This window comes from Henckelia pumila, chromosome 4 (genome assembly GCF_033568475.1).
Source record: "Henckelia pumila isolate YLH828 chromosome 4, ASM3356847v2, whole genome shotgun sequence".
Classification (NCBI taxonomy): domain Eukaryota; kingdom Viridiplantae; phylum Streptophyta; class Magnoliopsida; order Lamiales; family Gesneriaceae; genus Henckelia; species Henckelia pumila.
In genome coordinates this window covers 21,832,555-21,853,722 of record NC_133123.1, presented here as the reverse complement: position 1 = coordinate 21,853,722, position 21,168 = coordinate 21,832,555, and the positions used below count along the sequence as shown (strand labels likewise).

General features: G+C 35.7%; 1 protein-coding gene across 3 annotated transcripts; it reads right to left on the bottom strand.

Moving 5' to 3' along the window:
- Positions 1 to 310: 310 nt before the first annotated feature.
- Positions 311 to 19,979, bottom strand: LOC140859874 (transportin-1). 3 transcript variants are annotated; one of them, XR_012143553.1, is made up of 30 exons: positions 19,533 to 19,979; positions 18,640 to 18,927; positions 18,190 to 18,279; positions 17,996 to 18,073; positions 17,833 to 17,913; positions 16,435 to 16,485; positions 16,175 to 16,260; positions 15,190 to 15,256; positions 15,054 to 15,110; positions 14,936 to 14,965; positions 14,791 to 14,850; positions 14,399 to 14,512; positions 13,562 to 13,675; positions 9,890 to 9,988; positions 8,438 to 8,563; positions 8,235 to 8,309; positions 8,011 to 8,082; positions 7,756 to 7,866; positions 7,100 to 7,183; positions 6,421 to 6,528; positions 5,565 to 5,666; positions 5,225 to 5,287; positions 5,076 to 5,153; positions 4,173 to 4,244; positions 3,735 to 3,859; positions 2,609 to 2,660; positions 2,454 to 2,522; positions 2,315 to 2,374; positions 1,009 to 1,165; positions 311 to 938 (listed from the first exon to the last, which is right to left on the bottom strand). XR_012143553.1 is itself a non-coding variant. In XM_073262480.1 (29 exons), the coding sequence occupies exons 1-29, from the start codon at positions 19,725 to 19,727 to the stop codon at positions 1,082 to 1,084; spliced, it is 2,691 nt and encodes an 896-aa protein (XP_073118581.1). In that variant the 5' UTR covers positions 19,728 to 19,979; the 3' UTR covers positions 311 to 1,081. The 3 variants fall into 3 exon arrangements, 2 of the variants coding, with proteins under 2 accessions (XP_073118581.1, XP_073118583.1); XM_073262480.1 differs by having other exon boundaries at positions 311 to 1,165; XM_073262482.1 differs by having other exon boundaries at positions 311 to 1,165; positions 5,076 to 5,150.
- Between the last annotated feature and the right edge of the window lie 1,189 nt (positions 19,980 to 21,168).

Sequence of the window (21,168 nt, the reverse complement as noted above, 5' to 3'; positions counted from 1 at the left end):
AAAAATTGAAGAAAAATCAAAAGTTGATAGTATTTAAAAACGAAAGTGAAAAGCTAAAAATCAAAGGTGAAAAGTGTTTGATAAATAAGATATTATAGTGATTTTTAACATTAAACTTTAGAATCATAATCACCACTTGACTAACTTTTGGATTTCAATTAAATTAAGCAAAATCTAACACATAATCTGAAGTAATTTTTTTAAGCCAAAATCCAACAATCTTTTTTTTTTTTTTGTGATTGCAAACAATTTCTTAATGTACATGCAGTCTCAGAATTATATTTCTATCTAATATTCTTAAATAAATAAATGACACAAATCCAGAAATTTTATATATATGGAAAAGGAAAACATGAATTATTTGCAACATGAGATACAGACTGAATCATGTTCGTGGAGCAACCAATGAGATGCCAAAATGAATGCATCTTGTTCTTTTCTAAACTTACACTTGGTCCTTCAAGAACCCAATCAATCCGAAGAAAACCCAAAAATAATCGTTTGGAAATCGGACTCGGAAGTACGACGTTTATGGTATTAACCATACATTTAACATATCCAACTAAAGCACCACACTCAAAGCTATGTATAGCGTTTATTGTTGTCACAAGTAAAACCCAGAAAGGGTAACAATATCAACTTCTCTCAATACCCCAAGAAATGTATTTGACGCGTTTTCTGACAAAACTTGACTGGTTTCTACCCGACCAGAACCTCAAAGAATTCAGGAATGACGACCAGGAACGCCAAAGCTATAAATAGAAACTTCGGATACCTCTAACATGTGTTCAACCGAGGGACGCGTAAAATTCACACAGCACGGCCCTGTCCAGGAAACCGAAGTCTCAGGCCACAGCCTCTTGTTCCCGATAAAAAGATCGTATTAACACTTCAAGCTCTTCACTGACAACATGTTGGAAAACATGACCAAACCTGAGCTGAAAATGGCTCTACAACTATCAGAAACATGCTTAAAATGAATTCAGTATGGATGCGGACTGAACGTACAGCTCTGAAGCAGTCATGGACAATGGTCACCAGTATGGAACAACAAACATTCATCACCATAACATAAAGATTCCTATACTTGATACTTTGATAACCGTTCTTTCACAGGTGGCTCCAAGGCAGACATGCATTGTTCCCATGCTCCGTTTTTAAGCATCTGGCAATGTTTCAAATCGTTGAGAAATGCATCAATTTTTTGTTGAATCACCACTCATCACATTCACAGGATGCAACCAGCACAAGCATTTTTTTTTTGTCTTGTCTTTTGAGGGTGGGTCTGGTGTGACGAACTAAACGCCACCAGCCCCACAAAAGGGGGAGGGGATATATGGTCTTGTAACATATGCAAACGGCACATAATTTGTCTTTTTACTCAGGGTGGGTGGGGGTGTACACAAACTAGATGCCATCCGCTGCCACAAAAGGGCTAGGTGAGATCTGGGTTTTGCAACATATGCAAAAAACGCATACATTTTTTTGTCTTATTCGGGGTCGGTGGGGGTGTCCATGAACTAGACGCCACCTGTTGCCATATCGGGGGGGGGGGGGGGGGGCGAAGAGGGGAAGAGGTCTGGGTTCTGTACCATACTTGAAGCTCCATTATCTACTAGTAGGGATGTAAATGAGACGAACAGTTCGGGTCTCGGCTCGTTTAATGAGGCTCGTTAAGGCAAATGAACCAAGCTCGAGCTTTACAATATTCGGCTCGTTAGCTCATGAACATGCTCGTTAACAGGCTCGTTAACAAGCTCGTAAGTCATCTCTTAGACGAAAAAATAATAGTATTGATATTTAATTTATAAATTTACACTTTACTATGAAAAATATTGAAAAATCTATAAAAACTAATTTATTAGAATAAAATTACAAATTTTAATAATAATATTATAATTTTTTCAAATATATAATTTATTTTTTAATTAATTTAATGAATATTTAAATTTATATTTTAAATATATTAAGCTCGTTTATGCTCGATAAAAGCTCGTGAGCCATGAATATATTCGTTAAATAAGCTCGGGCTCGGCTCGTTTATAAATGAACCGAGCTTGAACATTCAAAAGCTCGGCTCGGCTCGTTTACATCCCTATCTACTAGCCATTTTCCTCTCACGTACTCAGTTCATTATTTTCTAAAGTTTTTTTGACCGAGCATTGAAACTCTTCACCGCATGAAGAGATATGTGGTTTTATCAATTTTTTTTTTTTGGAGTTGAACTTACAAGTCTTGTTCATTGAAATTAAAAATCAGATTCTCGGTGATAAAGTAAATAAGGAACTTAAAATATCAACAAGGAATCGCTTACTTGTTTATAGCCATGCAAAACCTGGGAGACTTCATTATGCAGGTCCTGGCTTCTTATTTGCTACGAAAGAACAGAAGATGAGAAACGGAGAAAAAACATTCATCCTTTTATACAGAAACCACAGTTACACGTGACTCACATGCCAGCTTGCAATCGCCTTGCACATGAAAACAAGCGAATGTAAAGCCCCAGACGGATTTGCTCTAACCTGACAGACATCAGAAACACGAAGATGGGCAATATAAAATTGACGAACTGAAGCTAATTGGAGTATTAGTCGAGGAAAATGCCTACCATTGCACATAGACCTCTAAAAGCATCTTCCTTTTCAATATCATCACGGATCCTGCAAGAGACAACGGAGAAATATAAAAATTTGGGTTAAAATAAAACAATAATCTAGATCTTATGCGCCAACATGCGTACTTGCAAAAGTGAGAACAAATAAAAATATCTTGCACTTCATAGTCATACTGACATGCAGTTGGTAAACCATTTAGCAAATACAAAGACGCGTGCTATATTCACAAATCAATGGTTAGGAATCTCTACTTTACAACCAGCAGTTTCACTAATAGAAACAGAAGCACAAGACAACTGTCGAACAAGAATTTCATTAACCACAAATGCAGAAATATAATCCATGAGTTTCAAGTCCGCATCTATTTTTGTCAATAAGTTTGGTTTATTTTAAATATAATATTAGATAGGATTTTGGTAGAATTAAAGTTGGTAAGTTAGGATTTGTTTCTAATTTGTTGGGATTATTTTATGTGTTTTCTCCTATTTGATTGACCCTTTGTAATACAATACAATGTTACTAAGAAAAAATTAATCAGAAAAACCAGGATTTCTCTCCCCTTTTGAGGACGAGAAGTTAGACACAACAGAACCAAGCATATTGAAATCGACAAGCATTTTATTAAAGAAAAGCTTGAGGAAGGAGTTATTTGCACTCCGTTCGTTCCAACCACGTTACAAGTTGCAAATGTCCTTGTATCGTGTGTTATAGATCATAATCTCTTACCATAAAAATGGCTGCATGACCAAGGGGATCTCAAGACAACTATTTCGTGACCAAGTCAGCAAGTTGGGAGTGATTAACATTTTCGCACCAACTTGAGGGGAACTGTTGATAAGTTTGGTTTATTTTAAATAAAATATTAGAGAGGATTTTGGTATGATTAAATTTGGTAAGATAGGATTTGTTTCTAATTTGTTGGGATTATGTTGTGTTTTCTCCTATTTAATTGAACCTTTGTACTACAATTTTATAAGAAAAAGTAATCAGAAAAACTAGGGTTTCTCTCCCCTTTGTTTCGTTTATTTCAATTTTACATGCGTCGCTTGATGGTATGAGCACTCCTGTACACGCTGAAACTTCATTAATCATGAGTCGATCAGAAAGTAAATAACTTACATAGACAGAGCAATACACCATGACTGCATGAAATGCTCCATGTGTGGTGAAACAAGCTCCGGGCAAACCCATGCGAGTCTTCCAAGTGTAATGGCACTATTTTCTATGAGTGATTTGTTCAGGTCCTTCACAAAGTATATCAAACCATAAGAGGATTTGTACAGTCAAGCTTGCTTTTTCTCTAATTAGGAAAAAAAACAAAACAAAACTACTCTGATATTTTTGAATTTTCCTGGGTATACAATTTGAAAATAAACTATAGAAGAAACCCAGATATTGCACTTTTCTTGATTTAACAATTTGGACAAAAATAGAGGTATAGATCAACAATTTACAAAATCAAGTTCAGGTTCAACGGAAAATGATTAATGTTGGCCTTACGTGAGCCGACGAAAAACTTTATAAAACAAAAGGTGAAGTAAAGAGGCAGCCAATTACCTCAGGATGTTGAAGTATTGGAACCAAGCATGAGATCACACTTAAAACAACAGGAGATACCTCCTTGTGGACCTGCAATTAAGAAAACCAATCATAAAACCTCAAAACTCATCTGCACTGAAGTAATCAAAAGCATTCCACAAACCAAAAAGAAAAAAAAAAAAAGACACACACACAATTAGCATGAACAAGCTGAAAACAAAATGTGAATGACGCATGAAAAATGTAGGAACTTGAAATTTGTGCCACCAAGCAACAGAGTAGGAGAAGAAAAGAAAAGCTTTGACATTGCAAGTTATTGTAAAAGGAGCGGTTGATCAAAACAAATGATTGAAACCAACAAAACTAATGTTATTAGACTCACTTCAGGAGTAGAATTTGGTTGTTTCATGCAATAATTTTGCAACCATCAGTTCTAAGAAGCACTTCATATTTAATGAGAACTCGCAATATAGTACAGCAACATCTGGCCAAATATTTCTTCAAATTTAACAATCCATTACCATTTTCTCTAATTTTTTTGTAAACATGCTGGACATTTTCTAAACATTGAAGTGCATTCGAAGAAGCCTAACGTCCTTCATAACTCTAAAGTTAGTAAAGACAAGTGTGAAGACCAAAACCAATGCCCTCATTACCAACTCCAGCAAAAGAAAACGTGGTGCTCAAACACATGAAAACCCCCACGACAGGTATCAATGAAATCCGAATTTGAAATTGATGAAGGGTGCACATTATAATAAAATTGAAATGCTATAGAGACGAAAATGGCAAGTGTTAGCATGCCTCAAAATAATCCCATGGTGATAGCAGCTTTGATTCTCTACATGAACACAGAAAACACTCCTAGAGGTATATTGTAAGCGCAACAAATAAAGTTTTGTGCAAAACAAATAGCCATACCTTAATTGCTAGTTCTCCGATAGCCCAACATGCATTATTGGCGACTGACAAGGTTTCCTTTAGCTTTGGAGTGTTCTGCTATGAAACAAGGATTAACGAAAAACACAGATAAAACCTGATGTGATTCAAGAAAATGTAGGTTTACTTACCAATTGCTTGGCAGCAACATCAAGAAATTCAGATAAACGAGAATGTAAATGAACTGGACAAACCTGATCAAGTCAATAAAAACATTTGGCTTATTGGGTTGCACCAATATATAGCTAAATATAAATAGGTTAGAAATTAATAGGGAGGAAGAGCGGAGACATGTGGATGTGCACTCCCACACATGCGTATGTGTGCATGCAAAACATACAACACAATGTTCAATTGCAATAAATTGCCACAGGGAAGAGAGTATCCATAGACGGTCTCCAAAAGATCAGGATACAAAGAACTTCGCTTGACAGGTGGATCGAAGCTTGAATAAACTCATTATCAACTTACTCTAGCAAGATCACCAAGCAATGCAAAAGCACTTTGGCGGATATCATATGCATCATCCATACAACATTGCAGTAGCATGTCTCTCAAATTACTCGGTGAAATCTACAACACAAATTATAAAGGGAAAAATGTTATAATACACAGCCATGGATAATTCAGATCAGGAACTCTACCAAAAATAGATTTTCATATACGTGGATATTCGCTTCTTCTTTTTTTGGACATCATACCACACTTATCCTATCCAACTAACTTTATTTTAAGATTCAAAAAGAATTATGGCATTATACTAAACATATAAAGTTCAAAACAAAATTTGCAGCCTCTAGCCGCTAGGTTCCCATAATTCTTATATCATTGGTTTGCAATTTTTGGAGTTTAAAAATACATCGAGAAAAAGTTAAAATATAGCACAAATTCAAACAATATGATCGTCGAACATCATAAATTCCTGACTCTAAAACATATGGTTTCAAATATCCACAGATATTACAATTTGATATCTATATCATATACAGTAACACTGGATATCCGGAAACTTTTAATTTGCTAATAGTGGATATTTGATCGAACGGGTTTTTACAGATTGGAAGTGTAGGATGTTTTGGATACCCAGATTTTTATGCACGCCACTATCAGAACCCATATATTTTTTATGTTAGTTAGTCTTCGGTGCTCTATGGTCATTTAGTACCTAACATTTTTTTTATAAGAAACTAGAATATTATATATAAAAATATGGAAGATAATTTAGCACCTATCCTCCCCATCATAAACTAGAGGAAGGACACGCATAAACAAATACTAAGAATATGGTGTGGTATAATGAAAATACGAGTAAGGAAAATGAAAGTACCAAACTCTCTATCCCTGCACCAAGACCCTCGGTCAGTCCAGAGAGAAGATCCAAAGAGCAAACAATAAACTCTTTATCATACTGTGCACCAGCTGAAACAGGATCAACCTGAAAGAAAGCTTCAATCATTTGGACAAGTTTTAAGTGAACAAATGTGTTAATTTTGCTCAGTTCCTTCAAGAGTAATGGAAGATTTAGAGCATAATCTACACATAATAGAATAAGTGCCATAGAAATGATCTAAACATGAACACCAAACCAAGATTATACAAAAAAGGGCAAGCTTGGTAAGAATTGGGACCAGAACACTAAATTGTATGGAAAGAAAAAAGCAAAGAAAGTCAGATGCAGTCTCCAGTTGCAAATTGATACGCTACCGCTGAACTAAAATACATAGAAGACGCTTCCATAAATTCTAAACAAGGGACACTAAATATTTTATCATTATGGTCCCAGAGACTGCCTGGAAATCTGAAGAGCCTTGCATATCTAGGGAAATAAAAGTTACAGAAAGACCATAGAATGTTACTGGAAAGAGTATCTACATGATCAAATCATAAGAATGAAGGATTGAAGTTCGACATACACAGGCAAATTGTTAGCGAATACTCTAAAGTTGCCAACAAAGTAAAATACTTAAGCCAATAATTCGGTGAATAGATATCATGCAACAGAAAACCTTAGCCAATTGTTGAGTCTGGATAATGTCAATGCATCTCTGAAACACTGGCTGCGCAAAATGCGAAAAACCAGTTCCTAGTGCCTGCAAAGAACAAATTATTAACTCTTGGCTACCATCATATATGAGTCACAATCACAACAAAACAAAGTGTTCGGTCAGAAAAATAAAAAAATAAAAATTCAAAAGCCCACAGTCTATTGACAACCTATGCCCATAAAACACTCTGCATATTTGATTTAAAAGCAAAGAAAAGACTGTTCTCTAACCATAAGAAAGTTCCCAACAAAATCATAACAATGCTTCTGATTGCCATTATACACACAACTTTAACAATCACAACCATATCAGGGAAATTAAGAGTTGTGTCAGCATCTTGAGATTATGAGCCATGCACGAAAAGTTCAGGGACAATAAGGCCAGTTGTTAACATAATATGTTGGACTTGCGGTATTTAAGCATGTTTTATTGAAAGTAAATGTCAGCGCCTTACTACCTTATCCAGCTCTGACCATCAGGTGTCAAAATATTTAGTGCCATGATATACAAAATGAATAGAGTCATCAACTTTTATTTTAGAATAGTATTCTTTAGATGTTGTGGAAGAGAACCATAGGATAAAATGAGTTCAAGACCTATAATGGTGATTAAAGTACCTGGGCTATTGATGTAAAACATTCCAACAGTGGAAAAAGATCTTTGTCAGAATTTGATAGCTGCTGCCACTTTGCAATTAATGGGGGCATCAAGATTTCGAGATATTGGGGCTGCAGTAATCAATATATAACGAAGCAATATTTGTTAATACGGTACTGTGTGAGAAAGAGTTTATTCCTCCATGGACGTGAAAAAGAAATGAGCATAAAATGCAACTGAGGTAAGAGATGTTAAAGCTTTTACATTAGTTTTACCTGATTTAGTTCCCCTCCAACAGCATCTGCTAACGTTCCAATAGCATCATATACAATTCTAAGGTTTCGTCTCTGTAAAATTTGGGCCAAATTTCACAAAGAACAAGAAATTAAGAGTAGAGTAGGCTCTGGAAAATTCTAATGCATGAGCATAAGTAAAAAGTTCTGATCTCCTATTTTATAGCACTAAAACAGAACAGAGAGCAATAGGAACAAAAATCAACCTGATATTTCCCAAAGGCACACATTAAGTGCCTAAGTATGATATCTAATCGTGATACCAATTCTCCTGCAGCCTCCTGCATATTAAAGAAAGTGTTATGGCAAACAGGAACTGAATTTGCATTCATTTCCAGTAGCTGTGTTTAACATGTAGAGAGGTGGATTAGAAAGATGGACAGCAAAATAAATCTATACTAAAAAAAACCTCTTCAAGTGTAGCAAAAGCAGAACACGCAGCCTCTTGCACCCGCTTGTTATCATCCAATATTCTCCGTAACAGCCCAATAAGAATTTTGTCGAACTGGTCATGGCCTTCTTGATGAGCAGTACCCTAGAACACAAACATTTTCAATTGCGTTGAGTATCATATCACTATTTTTTAGGCAATATAGGATTTTTCATCATGAGATTAAAGGTTACTTTCAATAGAAGATGCCAGTACCAAACTAACCACGGATATCTTTTGGCCATATTTGTGTCACGGGTATAAGGGAACTGGTGGCATGTTATTACACTTCATCGAATCACTAAAATCGGTTATATATTCACCAAGGCATGTGTCGAAACAAAAACTAGCTTTGCAATAACTTGGCGCCTTGATGAAATAAAAGTTTCTACGGCTCGGTACTCCGAATATAAAACGAAATCCACGATAGATATAAGCAATAAAAAAGGCGGTATAGGGGACCCTTTCTTTCCTTCACGTATCAAGCAATCGAAGATTTCAAATAACTAATCCCAACAATTGTCATTTACTCTTAGATCCAATTTTTTACCAGTTTCCACTTTTAAAATTCATAGATGTGGCTCAAAATTAGGGGTAGCCATTTTCCCAGCGGGTTCGAGGGCCCACGGCTAAAACCCCAAACAGGACAGGTTTGGGGAGGCTTTTTCGGATACGGGATTTTTAAAAATTCTCAAAGCATATCGGGCCATCCCCAAACTCCCAATAATAATAACAATAATAATAATAATATTGAAGGGCAACACTGTTTTATTTATCAAATTATTAAATCTTGGAATAAGATATATATTATACTCAACATTAAATTAAAAACAATAATATTTGTTAGTTTATATTATTCTATGTATTATATATAGAACATCCGTTCATAATAACATGATTTTATAACATAAATATATTAATAGAATTTCATTTATATTATGTAGATATAAATAAACTATTACAATTAATCTGTGTATATTTATTATTTATTTTTTATCCTTTCAAAAAAAACAATTTTAATTGATAATGATATTTTTTTATTTAAGATATTGTAATTAATTTTAAAAGTTAATTTTACAATTAAAAATTTTTACACCAAACTTATATATATATATATATATATATATATTCGGGTATGGGGACGGGATGAGGAATATCCGATTAAAACAAACGGGGATGAGGAATATCCGATTAAAACAAATGGGGATTAGGGCGGGGATGGCGATGGGTTTTGTATTAGGAGACGGAGATAAGGAAGGTATCCCCACCCCCGCCTCGTCCCATTGTCAATCTAGAAATCAGTAATCAGTAATACTTCAAAAAAAATCCAAAGAGGGCACTGTGGTGGAGTGCTTCAGAGCATCATAAGAGCAAAGTCAAATATCCTTCTCTATCTCAAACAAAAAATAAGCAGACATTTATTCATATTACCTGTACAATATATTTGCTGAAACGGGAAATTGTCCAACAAGAGATACTCCGTATGAGGGGGAACTTGTCGTCTAGCAATGGAATCAGAAATGAAATAATCTGCAAGTAAAAAGAATATCAATTTATCTAGACAAATGAGGATGAGGAAAACATAAAACAACGAAGTTTTAATAAATCAAAATTTGATATTATTATTATTATAAGAAGCATAAATAAATATCACAATGAGAAAACCAAAAAAACACTTCCAAGAAATGGCCAAGCTTGGACAAACTGGTACAAATGTAGAATATCACACCATCAAAAAACATAGACATGAAAAATTGAAGGACAAAAAGATCCAAAAATAGTGTCATGATTGGTAAGTCTAAGACCTTGTCCTCAAGGCCGGAGTGAGGAATTTCAATTTTAGTGGTTCCATTATCATTCCAACTTGTCTTCCTTGATTCTTAAGCTTCTACCATGCCCATCCATCTACAACCAGCTTGAACCTCCACGCTAGTTTGGAACCATGCAACTCCAACCATGAATTTAACTCCTTCCATTCCAGTAGAATGGCTGTTTACCGAGATCACGGAGGATCCTAATATAACCCTCAAGTTCAACCAGCAACCTATGCAACTCACCTTAACTTGATATTCATTTTCTACCCGTACCCCAACAACATGTGATACATTAATAGACAACCCCCTATTTCCTCAGTTTACCCCAACATGCTTCACTAAATCCCAATTGTGGTTCAGACCACCATCCACCATTGCAAACACAGAAACTCCAGCAAGTCCACCCACTAATATCATAGCGATAGCTAGAAATTTACCTCCCACCCCTTTCATCAATCGCCTTAGCAACTTCAATTTGCATCCTAAACTGAATCCAAGTTTCTCGGGCCATTACCACCAACGCTTTTCAAGGATGGATCACAAATCTGGCAGCAAAAACCAAGACAGGAACAATTAAACAAATAAGGCATGCCTGACTTCCATTTGTCCTAGCTGTCCCCCACCAATTTGGTCCTTAGCAATATTGATACATTTAAATTCCCAATCAATAGCAATCTCGGCAACTAAATTCACATTAACGAACTCACTTTCGGTCTCAAAAGTCTTCAAAGGTTCAAAGGAATCCACAATGAAATCCGAGACAACAATAGCACACGAACCATGTGGTGCCTCCTCCACCAACCACTGCTTCACCGCCCCACACACACCCCACTCGCTTCAACCCATTCTGTCTGGCTTTCTTTGGGTCCCGTAGTCTTGCTGGCATAACCCATCCCTTGCGATGCCTTCCACCATATCACAATTGAATTCCCCAATCAAACCCAACACAGACCCTCGATGAATTCTATGGGAAAAACGACACCTTCGGTTTGTTCGCCTCGATTTTCTTCCAGAACAGTTAAAAATATAATCGGCTCGGGTCTATTTCCCCTGTCCAAATTGAATTTATGGGCCGATTATAGGGATAGCCCAAGTAACCTACTTCCGCAATAGCCCACCCATGAAATGCCCAAGATCCATACATTAAGATGAGAGGTTCTAGCTGCAATCCACCCTGCAACAATTCATTGAGACCATATAGAAATGTGATGTTTCCCAATTCAGCGAGAGGACATAGCGAAGTAATGTTTTTTTTCATGTTGTTCAGCCCCCTCAATTCCATCCAGTTACCTCTCCCCCATCGAATACCGTTGACTTTACATGCCTGGAAGGTCACTCCTCATCATCAGGCCCAAGACTTTCCCCTTGCGCACCGTGTTCTTCCTTTGCCTAAAACGCAATTTTGATGCGAAGTGCGACTTGGACCCGATGGATCAACTTGTACCATGTCTTGGGGCCCAATTTTGTTAGTAATATCCAACCCCTTACTCCCCTACTCTGCCTCTGATTTGATTCATCCTCAGAACCCTTATCCTCCATCATAAGGGTCGATTCTATAGCCCAATCGAGGCTAGCTGGCACACGGTCTTTCACACCATGGATCTCATCAATTTGTTCGGCTTTGAAACCCACCTTACAATATGGGCCCGCTTAATACTCTACAGCTCATCATCACTCAGCCATGGTTCCTCGCTCATCTTCTCCTCCTCCCGTAAGGAAGGTAAATCGATCCCTCTTTGATCTTGTCTCATCTCATCAATCCTAAAACTCCCTCCATTGTTCTGTTGTTCTACAAACTCCCTCAGTCACTGGACATCTTCTTCCCTAAGTCAAATGAGTTATTTCTACTTTTATCTATCACCTTCAGCAATGCCGCACCCCATTACTTGCATCATGTTAGGTACTTAAATATTCTCGTGGGCATTAATATATTGGACCTAGGTCCAATACTCTCAAGGCCTTGGAAGATTTGAGACTTGGGGAATAGAGGTATTAAACTTGAGAGAAGAAAGAGTGGTTATTCATTCAGTTATTGTTCTGTATTTTGTAACTAGCTTTGGCTAGGGAGATACTAGCATTTCTGCTAGGGTTTTGCGCACAAAGCTTGCCTCTGGGAAATACTTTATATTGAATTTGCAATATAATTTCAATACTCTGTTGTGATTGCTAAAACATTACATGCTGGATCATTGCACGAAATATCTCTCTTAAATTCCAGATTATCAACTACCATTTCTTCTATCTTAGCTTCCAAAATTTGAAACCTCTGATTCTTAGCTCTATTCCTCACTTCCAATTTCATCACCACCTTTTCCAGCGCCTCATATTCAACATCGAATTATGTGGTCGTCATCACCCCCATTCGATCGGATCTGGAAGGTTGGACAAATTGATAGGACCACAAAACAATAATTCGAGAAAAGCAATTTACATTAGCTTTGTATAATAAAACCTGGACAAATAGTTGCAACTCCCCGATACAACCATAAACAAAAGTCAGAGAAGGAGAACAATTCCTCACTGAACCCAAAATACAGAGAAAAGAATCTCCCTGCTCAAGCTCAAGCTAGCACAGAACTGAAACCAAATGTGAATCCTCTCCCTTCACTCTACCATTATTTATTTTCAACTTTCCCCCGCTCCAAGTAACTCCCCTCATCTAGATTCTTCCAATTAATTTGAAATATAGAAGACTTGACCTTTGTTGCCCTCTTTGGTCTAACCCCAAAGTAATTGGGTCCGTAACATAAGGTCAGGCACTTCACCAAAGTTTCATGCAGGTCTGGAAACCTTGATATCTCGAGCTATGGCCCCCACTACTCTACAAATCCGCAGCTAAAGCGTAATTGAGTTCATCCTTTCATCACCCTGGCAATCTTCGACCCCCACCAAATTTCTAACATACTGTTTCCCAATGTTTTATGTAGGAGATAGCCAATGAGTCAATGACTAACAAGTTGAGATATCTACTACATGAAGTAGCCAAGATCAATATATAAATAACAGAACCGCAAAGGAAATCACAGATAACATAACATCTGAGTTACGTTGCTATGCCCATAAAGCAGGGTCGTTTGACATGCTATAAGATGTGGTTAACTTGATGGATAACCATGCACTTAAAAAGACATGCTTTGATACTTTAAGGAACAAAGAAATGTAAAATCAGATCAACAGAAAGTAATTTCACAACAATAGTACAAGTATTGTGGAACTAATAGTGTCAGGTTGCTTAAAATACTCGAGAAGGGAAAGATGAGATTCTGACTAATTTTATAAAAACATTTACCTCTGACAAATGGGGATACAGTCCATTAATGCAGCCCTCACCTATAGCACCAAGAGCTAAAACTGCAGCTTCCCTGTCTTTCCAAGCTTCATCACCGCCAGTGGACAACTTTGTCTGCATGAAACGAAGATGCAAAAAATTATAAAAGCTTGAGAAGTTATCAAAACATAATAAAACTGGAGGATTAATTTATTTAAAAGGAAAAAAGCGCAAATATCCTCTCAAATTATTTCAGCAGCTACCATCAATAATTGTGAGGATTTCACTCTTCATTTTATGGCTACTTCCAAATTAATAACTGAAAATGATACATTAAAAATCATACCAAAGTAAAAAGGGCGGATACATTCTACCTAACAGAATTGTTTACGCACTACATTTTCATTTATTTACATGAACTGCAGAAATTTGTGTTCTCCTAAATAATTTCTAAAAAAAATTTAAATTAGATCAGCAAATCGTTATGTAAATTAGCCATATTCACTATGAATGATGGAATTTAAAGAATGATTGAAGAGGCCCTCTGAAGATGTGCTTAAATGTGTCACTCTTTCCTTGTGGGTAATTTTTATTCGAAAATGAAAAATCATATGATGCAATTTGTTCACAGGGATTTTAAAAAGGAACAAGAAAAGAAAATCAAGCAAATGCAGCACATATATAAGTTCTGAAAAATACGCTCAGTAATGCATAAGACATATGCGTGCATGTAACGAGAGTATTTTCGTCCCAGGAAATTTTAGTCAGAGGCCAAAAATAATGATAATAGAGTAGAGAAACTAGCAAGGGAAAAACCAAGAGCAGAAGCTACACCAAATCACCGAGCAACTTAACCACCTGTACAACCGGCATCAATGTGGGTAGAATATCATCCCCAAAAACGTTGGAGAGAAAATCCAGAGCAGCTGCACTGCACTTTCTTAAATTCCAAACATTCACAATGTCATCATCCTGTAATTAAAAAATCCAATCGGCTAATGAAAATATGTGCTATAGACCTGATTAAAAAATAGAACTGACATCTAATTAATTGTGCGGTCAGGACCCACTCCCATAAAACCAAACCAGATAAAATACTCACCACTTGAGAAAACAAAAAACAAAAAAACATTCACGCAATATTCGACATAATGTAAATACTCCACCCCAAAGTACACAAAAGTAAATTTTAAAAAGAAAATACAAGTTTCTCCCTGGACAACATGACAGGATTATCAATTAATGCACACCTCATCTTCTGCATCCTCTGATCCATGAAAACGTGACGAATGGAAACGAGGTTTCAAATCCTGGGTTAAATAATAGTTACAAAAATTGTGATTTTAGTCAGTAGAGTATTTCTAAAGTAACGCTGCGGAAAAATGACCACTAAACCTGATCTCGATCCGGAAGAGATCCATCCTCCTGCAAAGAAATGGTGAAGAAAACAACAGCATTAATTTCCATCAATGTTTGAATCAAGTTGAATCCGGAAATGAAGCAAACCACAAACCTCGGCTTCCAAAACTGATTCATCATCATCAGCGTAAGCCATGTTTGAAAGCAAAACCTACACAAGTTGTTTAAATTCATCGAAAGATATAAACAAGTAGCATCGGATGTACTGAGAGCATGACGGGGGGGCATACTGGAATAAGACGTGGTAAAAATTCTCTCAAGTTTTCAGGGGGCAACTCAGCTTCGCAGTAAGTTGACCTGTCGACCAAAGCCAGCTACTTAAATACAGAACTCATAACTACAGAGTTGAAAAGGCATTAACAACACAATAATAGACATGACAGAAAATGAACTGGTAAAGGACCAAAAGCAACAAAATAAGGCAAAGAGATATTCAAGTTAAAAGTTGGGAATCCTTCAGAAAGAAAAGGCTGGATAAATATCTTAAGATCTGCTCAGACCATGAACATTTTTGGAGTGTTCAACACAATAAATTAGCATTAGCTGTCTATGGACTCCCATAACCTACTTGACTGAGTCACCTCTAACATTCATATCTTGTTTCCAGTAGGGTGGGTTAATTAAATGGGATTCGCATGAATATACCTATTAATCCATTAATAAACAAATGAGAAACAACATATTAGCCAAAAGGATGCAGTGTTTGACACCTGGACACAACAATGTATTGAAGAATATGGCAGAATATTCCAAGGGCGGTGTCTTTTCATCAAATGGAAAAAGATTTGAAACTCTACAACCTGACCTACACATTGATAGCTCCAATGGCTAAATGTGTGCATTCAAAGATAGATACAAATATTAAAAAAAAAAGAACTTATTTAGAAACCAAAACATCAAATATATAGTCAATATAAAGCAGAACATAAAAAAAAAAAGAAATTAAACGTTAATAATCCAACATGGTTGCTGTGAGCTTCAAAAAAGTAAATTTCAAAAACATTCCAGGTGAAATCACAATAAAGCAAGTGAGAACCAAAGAATATTGGATCCTCAACTCACAAGATGGCATCTCCTACAAAATATTAAACTTGATGCATATGAAAATTAAACATGGAAATTTACTTATAGTTACAAACAACAATAACTAACTAATCCATAAGAAAAAACAACACAATAATGCGAGGCACATAAAGAAGAGAACAACTATTTTACCAAAATTCACAAGCTTCTAGAGCCACTTCATCATCAGGGTCCTTGTTGACTATCAATATATACTCGATTACATTCCTTAAATGTGGCTGCATAAGGTTATCTAATTAATATAAGGACAGCAGAAAAAAAGCTATTGGAATCTTACACACCCAAAAGAATATCAGATCAAATTTAGTTATGTATTTAAGTATCAAAAATGATTGACGATGACTTTTAAACTGAACAATGTAGAAAAGTGAGCATGACAAAGAATTGCACACCTCGAGGACAGCTGAACGAACTTCAACTAGCTGAACAAATGCAGAACACACCTGTTCCACAAAAGGGTAAAAAATTAAACAAAATGCCACCAAATAGTTTAGTCACTTAGAAATTGAAAGGCCTTAAAAACTTAGCAAATCATATGTAAGTCACAAAAGACGTGACTAATGCAATGAAATCATGATCAATCAATAAAACAAAGAAATGTCACAAGTTTATAATTCATCTCCAGATTCCATGGCAATCTTAAGCACAACAAGAATAAACCTGGATAGATAAACTTCAGAGTATCTTAACTTTTAATAATCAATCCCAGAATACTGGCACCAAGGCAAAGTAATTTTCCGAATAACTACAAAAGAGTATGAAAACAAAATCGTGTATAAATGTTTACAGAATTAGATGCAGAGCTTATAAGCCCTTGAAAACAACTTATAAGTTGTTTCAGAGCTTATAAGCTCTGCCAAGTTGTTTTCAAGGGCTTATAAGCTCTATAAATTTGGCAGAGCTTATAAGCCCTTGAAAACAACTTATAAGTTGTTTCAGAGCTTATAAGCTCTTTAAATTTGTTTGGCAAATTCGTTTTCAAAAAGCTTATAAGTTGTTTTTAAAAAAGTAAGGTCACCCTCTTATTTTTAGAAAAGACCTTATTTTAATATTTTAAATCTTCATATTATCCTTATATATTGTCTTAAATACCCACCATGTTCTCCGCCCATTTTTTACATAATTTATCATTTTTCTAATTTAAAATATAAAATATTTCTATTAATATATGTTAACATTTATGATAAAATCCTAAAATATTTTTGTGTATATATATATAAAACTATTTACGTTACCTTCATAGTATTATACCATTTTTGGCAACTTTAACAATAAAAAAATCTTATAATACCAAATATATCAATAAGTTCATCCAAACACTTCAACAGCCTATTTTTAGAATAAGACCTGACAGCTTATAAGCTCTTAAAATAGCTTATAAATTCTAGGAGCTTGTAAGTTGTTTTGACAAACACCCTCTTAGCCAGTTTACTGCACATTTTATCCAAGAAAGAGAAGTGAAAAAGAACAATATCAACAAAAACCACCTAACTCAGCCATGCATAGATAACGGCTATCTAGAATATTAGTTCACTTATGCACTTAAGCTTACAAGGATCATTAACAAGTTAAACTAACACGTTGAATAACAGACGGCTTACTGACAAATTAATTCAATAAGACAAAAGATTCATGGGATAAATTAAATCATCATCCAATAAGAAAAAATGGCGAGGAAGCCAGCGTGAATTTTGAGGAGAATGGTAATTTCATACTTTAAAAGAAATGAAAAGTAGATAATCATTTGAGTCTTATCTGATTAACAACTGATAACTGAAAGAATCTCTTACCAACTTCCTAACTTCTGGAGCAGTGTCATTAGAAAGAACAAATAAACCTTGCAAATATTTGTCCATGGACGAATATAAGACCTGTAAGTTCATAAGAAAAGTGGTCACATGCAGAAAAAAGATAAAAAGAACTGGTTAAAAGTAACCATCCAGTTGAACTCACTGTAGGCATTAGCATGATGTACTGATTTACAGAACCCAACGAAAGCTTCCTCAACGTAATGTTCGGTGATTGGAAAAGCTTTTGCACAAAATAATACAAATTAAAATAGATGAGTCCATGTGTGAAATATGTTCCATTTACTCAATGAGACAAACAGCGAGAGAGAAGCATTGAATAAAATAACTAGTGTGAACCTGGAGGAATCTTGGAAAAAAAACATCAATGGGTCGTTCAGATAATCCAGGAATATCAGAATCAAGCACTTGGGGCGCATCCTCACATATCTGTGCCAAAACACGTGAGTAAAGCATTGGACCTTTGTATGAATCCTGTCTACCATATTATTCTCTCATTAAGAACAACTGTGACAGAAAAGGGTAAAGGGCCCTATAGAAAAGGTACAACAGTCTCATGCTTAAATGTCTATTTGATCAAGATAATCACAATGGAAAAATGCCTTGACAATATCAGACATCAACCATATGAGTCCGACAAGGTATAGAATTATGTAATGGTAAATTTAGCTCGTTGAGGCGACCCTGAATAGTGCATGAAGGACTTTTCACATGGTTGGGCTATAAAACAAAAGCCAAAATCCGAGAAAAGTGATTCAGGAGTAACTTGAATATAAAGATAATCCACACCTTGGACAAAGCATCCATAGCACCTTCTATGTGATTGACATCGTTACTATCTAAGCACTTCATAAGTGCATGCAGCAGTTCAGGCCATCCTGCTACTCCTCCAATCTGAACAAAAGTACTAATGATAGTCCCAGCTGTCGACCTGATTTGCCTATCCACTGCTCCGATACAAGGTAACAACTCAGACTTCAGGTATTGCTGGTTTGCAGGCGGCATAGTCTTTAAAGCATTTCTAAGGTTATTTTTGAGAAGCAACCCTGCTGCTTGCCTAATTTCAATTGATTTCCCCTGCAATATAATTTCACCCGAAAGTTAAGACAACATAAATTCCATTCTGCATGCCCATGGGCGTAGATATTTGAAGTTAAGCATTTTCTTAAAGTATCTTTCCGCCCACAGATTAAGTATCATTGACCAATCAGTAAAGCTCATATAATTAGTTCTAGATCCCAATATCATAGTTTCTCGAATGCTTTGGTGAACACAGAAGTACACTGTACACCTATCCTGATATCTCATCAAGATGACACCTAGTTAATAATACTAGGCATCCAAATTGCCAACAGAAGCTCATAACCTAAATCACAAAACATTCTCCAGTTTTCATTCACGGTGTGATATGCACATTAATTTCCACTTTAAAACAGCAGGCATTACTTTCACAGCGTTTTCAATAACGATAACATACAGTTCCACCCCCTATACAGCTCCCTCGTTGTAATAAAGCAGAATATACTGCTACGCCGCTGCCACCCTCAAGGGACTGAGGCGTGGAACAATTACATTCACAACAATCACAGTTACCCAACTTCATCGTGGTGTAGGATACAAAACATAACCAATCAAAATTCACAAACAACACTTCGATATATAGGTAACAATTAAAAAAAAACCTCCACGCGCGCGAAAATGAATGCCAGGTAATTATTGAAATCAGGAAACTGCGAGTACTGCTGGAGCTTCTGATAAATCTGCGACTTGTCATCGGAGGACGGAGCCATCTGCTGCTCCAGAAGTACACAGATCTCCCGCAGCCCCTCTTCCTGCGGCCGCCACGTCGATGCTTCGCCGCCGCCGCTTGACACCATTGTTCAGCTCCCTAATCAAATTTTCAAGTCTAAATTTGGTAGAAAAAATTTGAATCAGCGATCGACGAAAGGCTTTCAACAAATTTGCCGACGCTAATTCAGACAGGAAAAGACCGGCGAATGATTTGAATACTATGTATCGAGGAGACGCAGGATGGGAGAACAGAGATTTGGGCTTTGCTCTAGTGGAGACGGGATTTGGTGCGAGCAGATGCAGGAGATAACATTGTGAACCGCCAATAAGAATTTTGTTTTTTCGGAATATATCAAATGGCCGGTGGGTAGTGGGGAACAGATAAATATAGGAATAGGACTTGCTTATTTTCCCTTTGAGTGGGGCAAAGTCTATACTACCCCAAGTGCATTTTCAAAGGACTCTGCTTATTTTTCATCGTTGAAACTTTATTTAAATACGTGTGTAAAATATTATATACAAATATAATGTATTTTATATTGAATAATTTGTTAATTTTAAAGTGATTGTTTTTTTTTTGCCTTTTTTTCAAATATAAAAAAAAATAGTCATGAATGAAATTCAGTTTTAATTGATGTAAAGAGATATGATAAAAAAATAGATAATGCGAGCAGTTGAGAAAAAATGTGGGATAAGTGAGTTGGAGAGAGAGTGTAGGGGTACAAAAGAAAAAAATTGGAGAAAACATACCATGACACCAAAAACAATTAGAATAGGCTACGCAAACTTAATAAAATAATGAAGATATTATATAAATATATTATTTATATTTATATTATATATATTGTGTGAATAATTATTGCAAATGATACCCTGCAGTAATAAATCCTACGGATTACAATGATTATACTTGAAAGGAAATCCGTTTTTTACACATTTTATTTCGATTGAATTTGAAAATATTGGTGTTGGGGTGCAATAATTGTTTCTATTAGGTAGAGCAATCGAATCATGATGTTTATTGTTGTGTTGTTTAAAATATTTAAATTGCATCATTACCATCGGCTATAACTTTTGGTAAAACAGAAAACGTTTGGTCTTATAATTGCTATCAGAGTCAAAGTCATGGGTTCGATTCTCATTGATTGCAAGAAGTGTTTGCTTGGGCTGTTGTACGATTTAAAAGATTTAAATTGCACCATTACCACCAGCTATAACTTTTGGTAAAACGACAAGTGTTCGGTCATATAACTTATTTGTTTAATTTAATTTTTATATAGCTTTTTAATTACAGTAATAGTTTCTAAAATAAATTTGACTCTTTCGATCAGTTTTGTGTACATATGGTTTTAAATATTTGTGTTGTATAGTTAACATATATAATATATGATTTCTTAAAAACAAATCGATAAGTGATCGATCTTATAATCAAAGATTAAACCGAAAGTCGTTGCTGGGTTTTTATAATTTTCAAGTTGATGTGGTTGTAAGAAAGTGAAATGGTGTTGGAGTTTGCATTTGAACCGT

Bases quoted from the DNA above. Each gene is read 5' to 3' on its own strand.
- LOC140859874 (XM_073262480.1), bottom strand. From the start codon at position 19,727: ATGGTGTCAAGCGGCGGCGGCGAAGCATCGACGTGGCGGCCGCAGGAA. The intron at 14,513-14,790 runs GTGTGCATTAAT...TTTTAATTACAG, and splicing joins CAGAGGATGCAGAAGATGAG to GATGATGACATTGTGAATGT. The intron at 8,564-9,889 runs GTAATATGAATA...TTTGTGTTCTAG, and splicing joins TCAGCAAATATATTGTACAG to GGTACTGCTCATCAAGAAGG.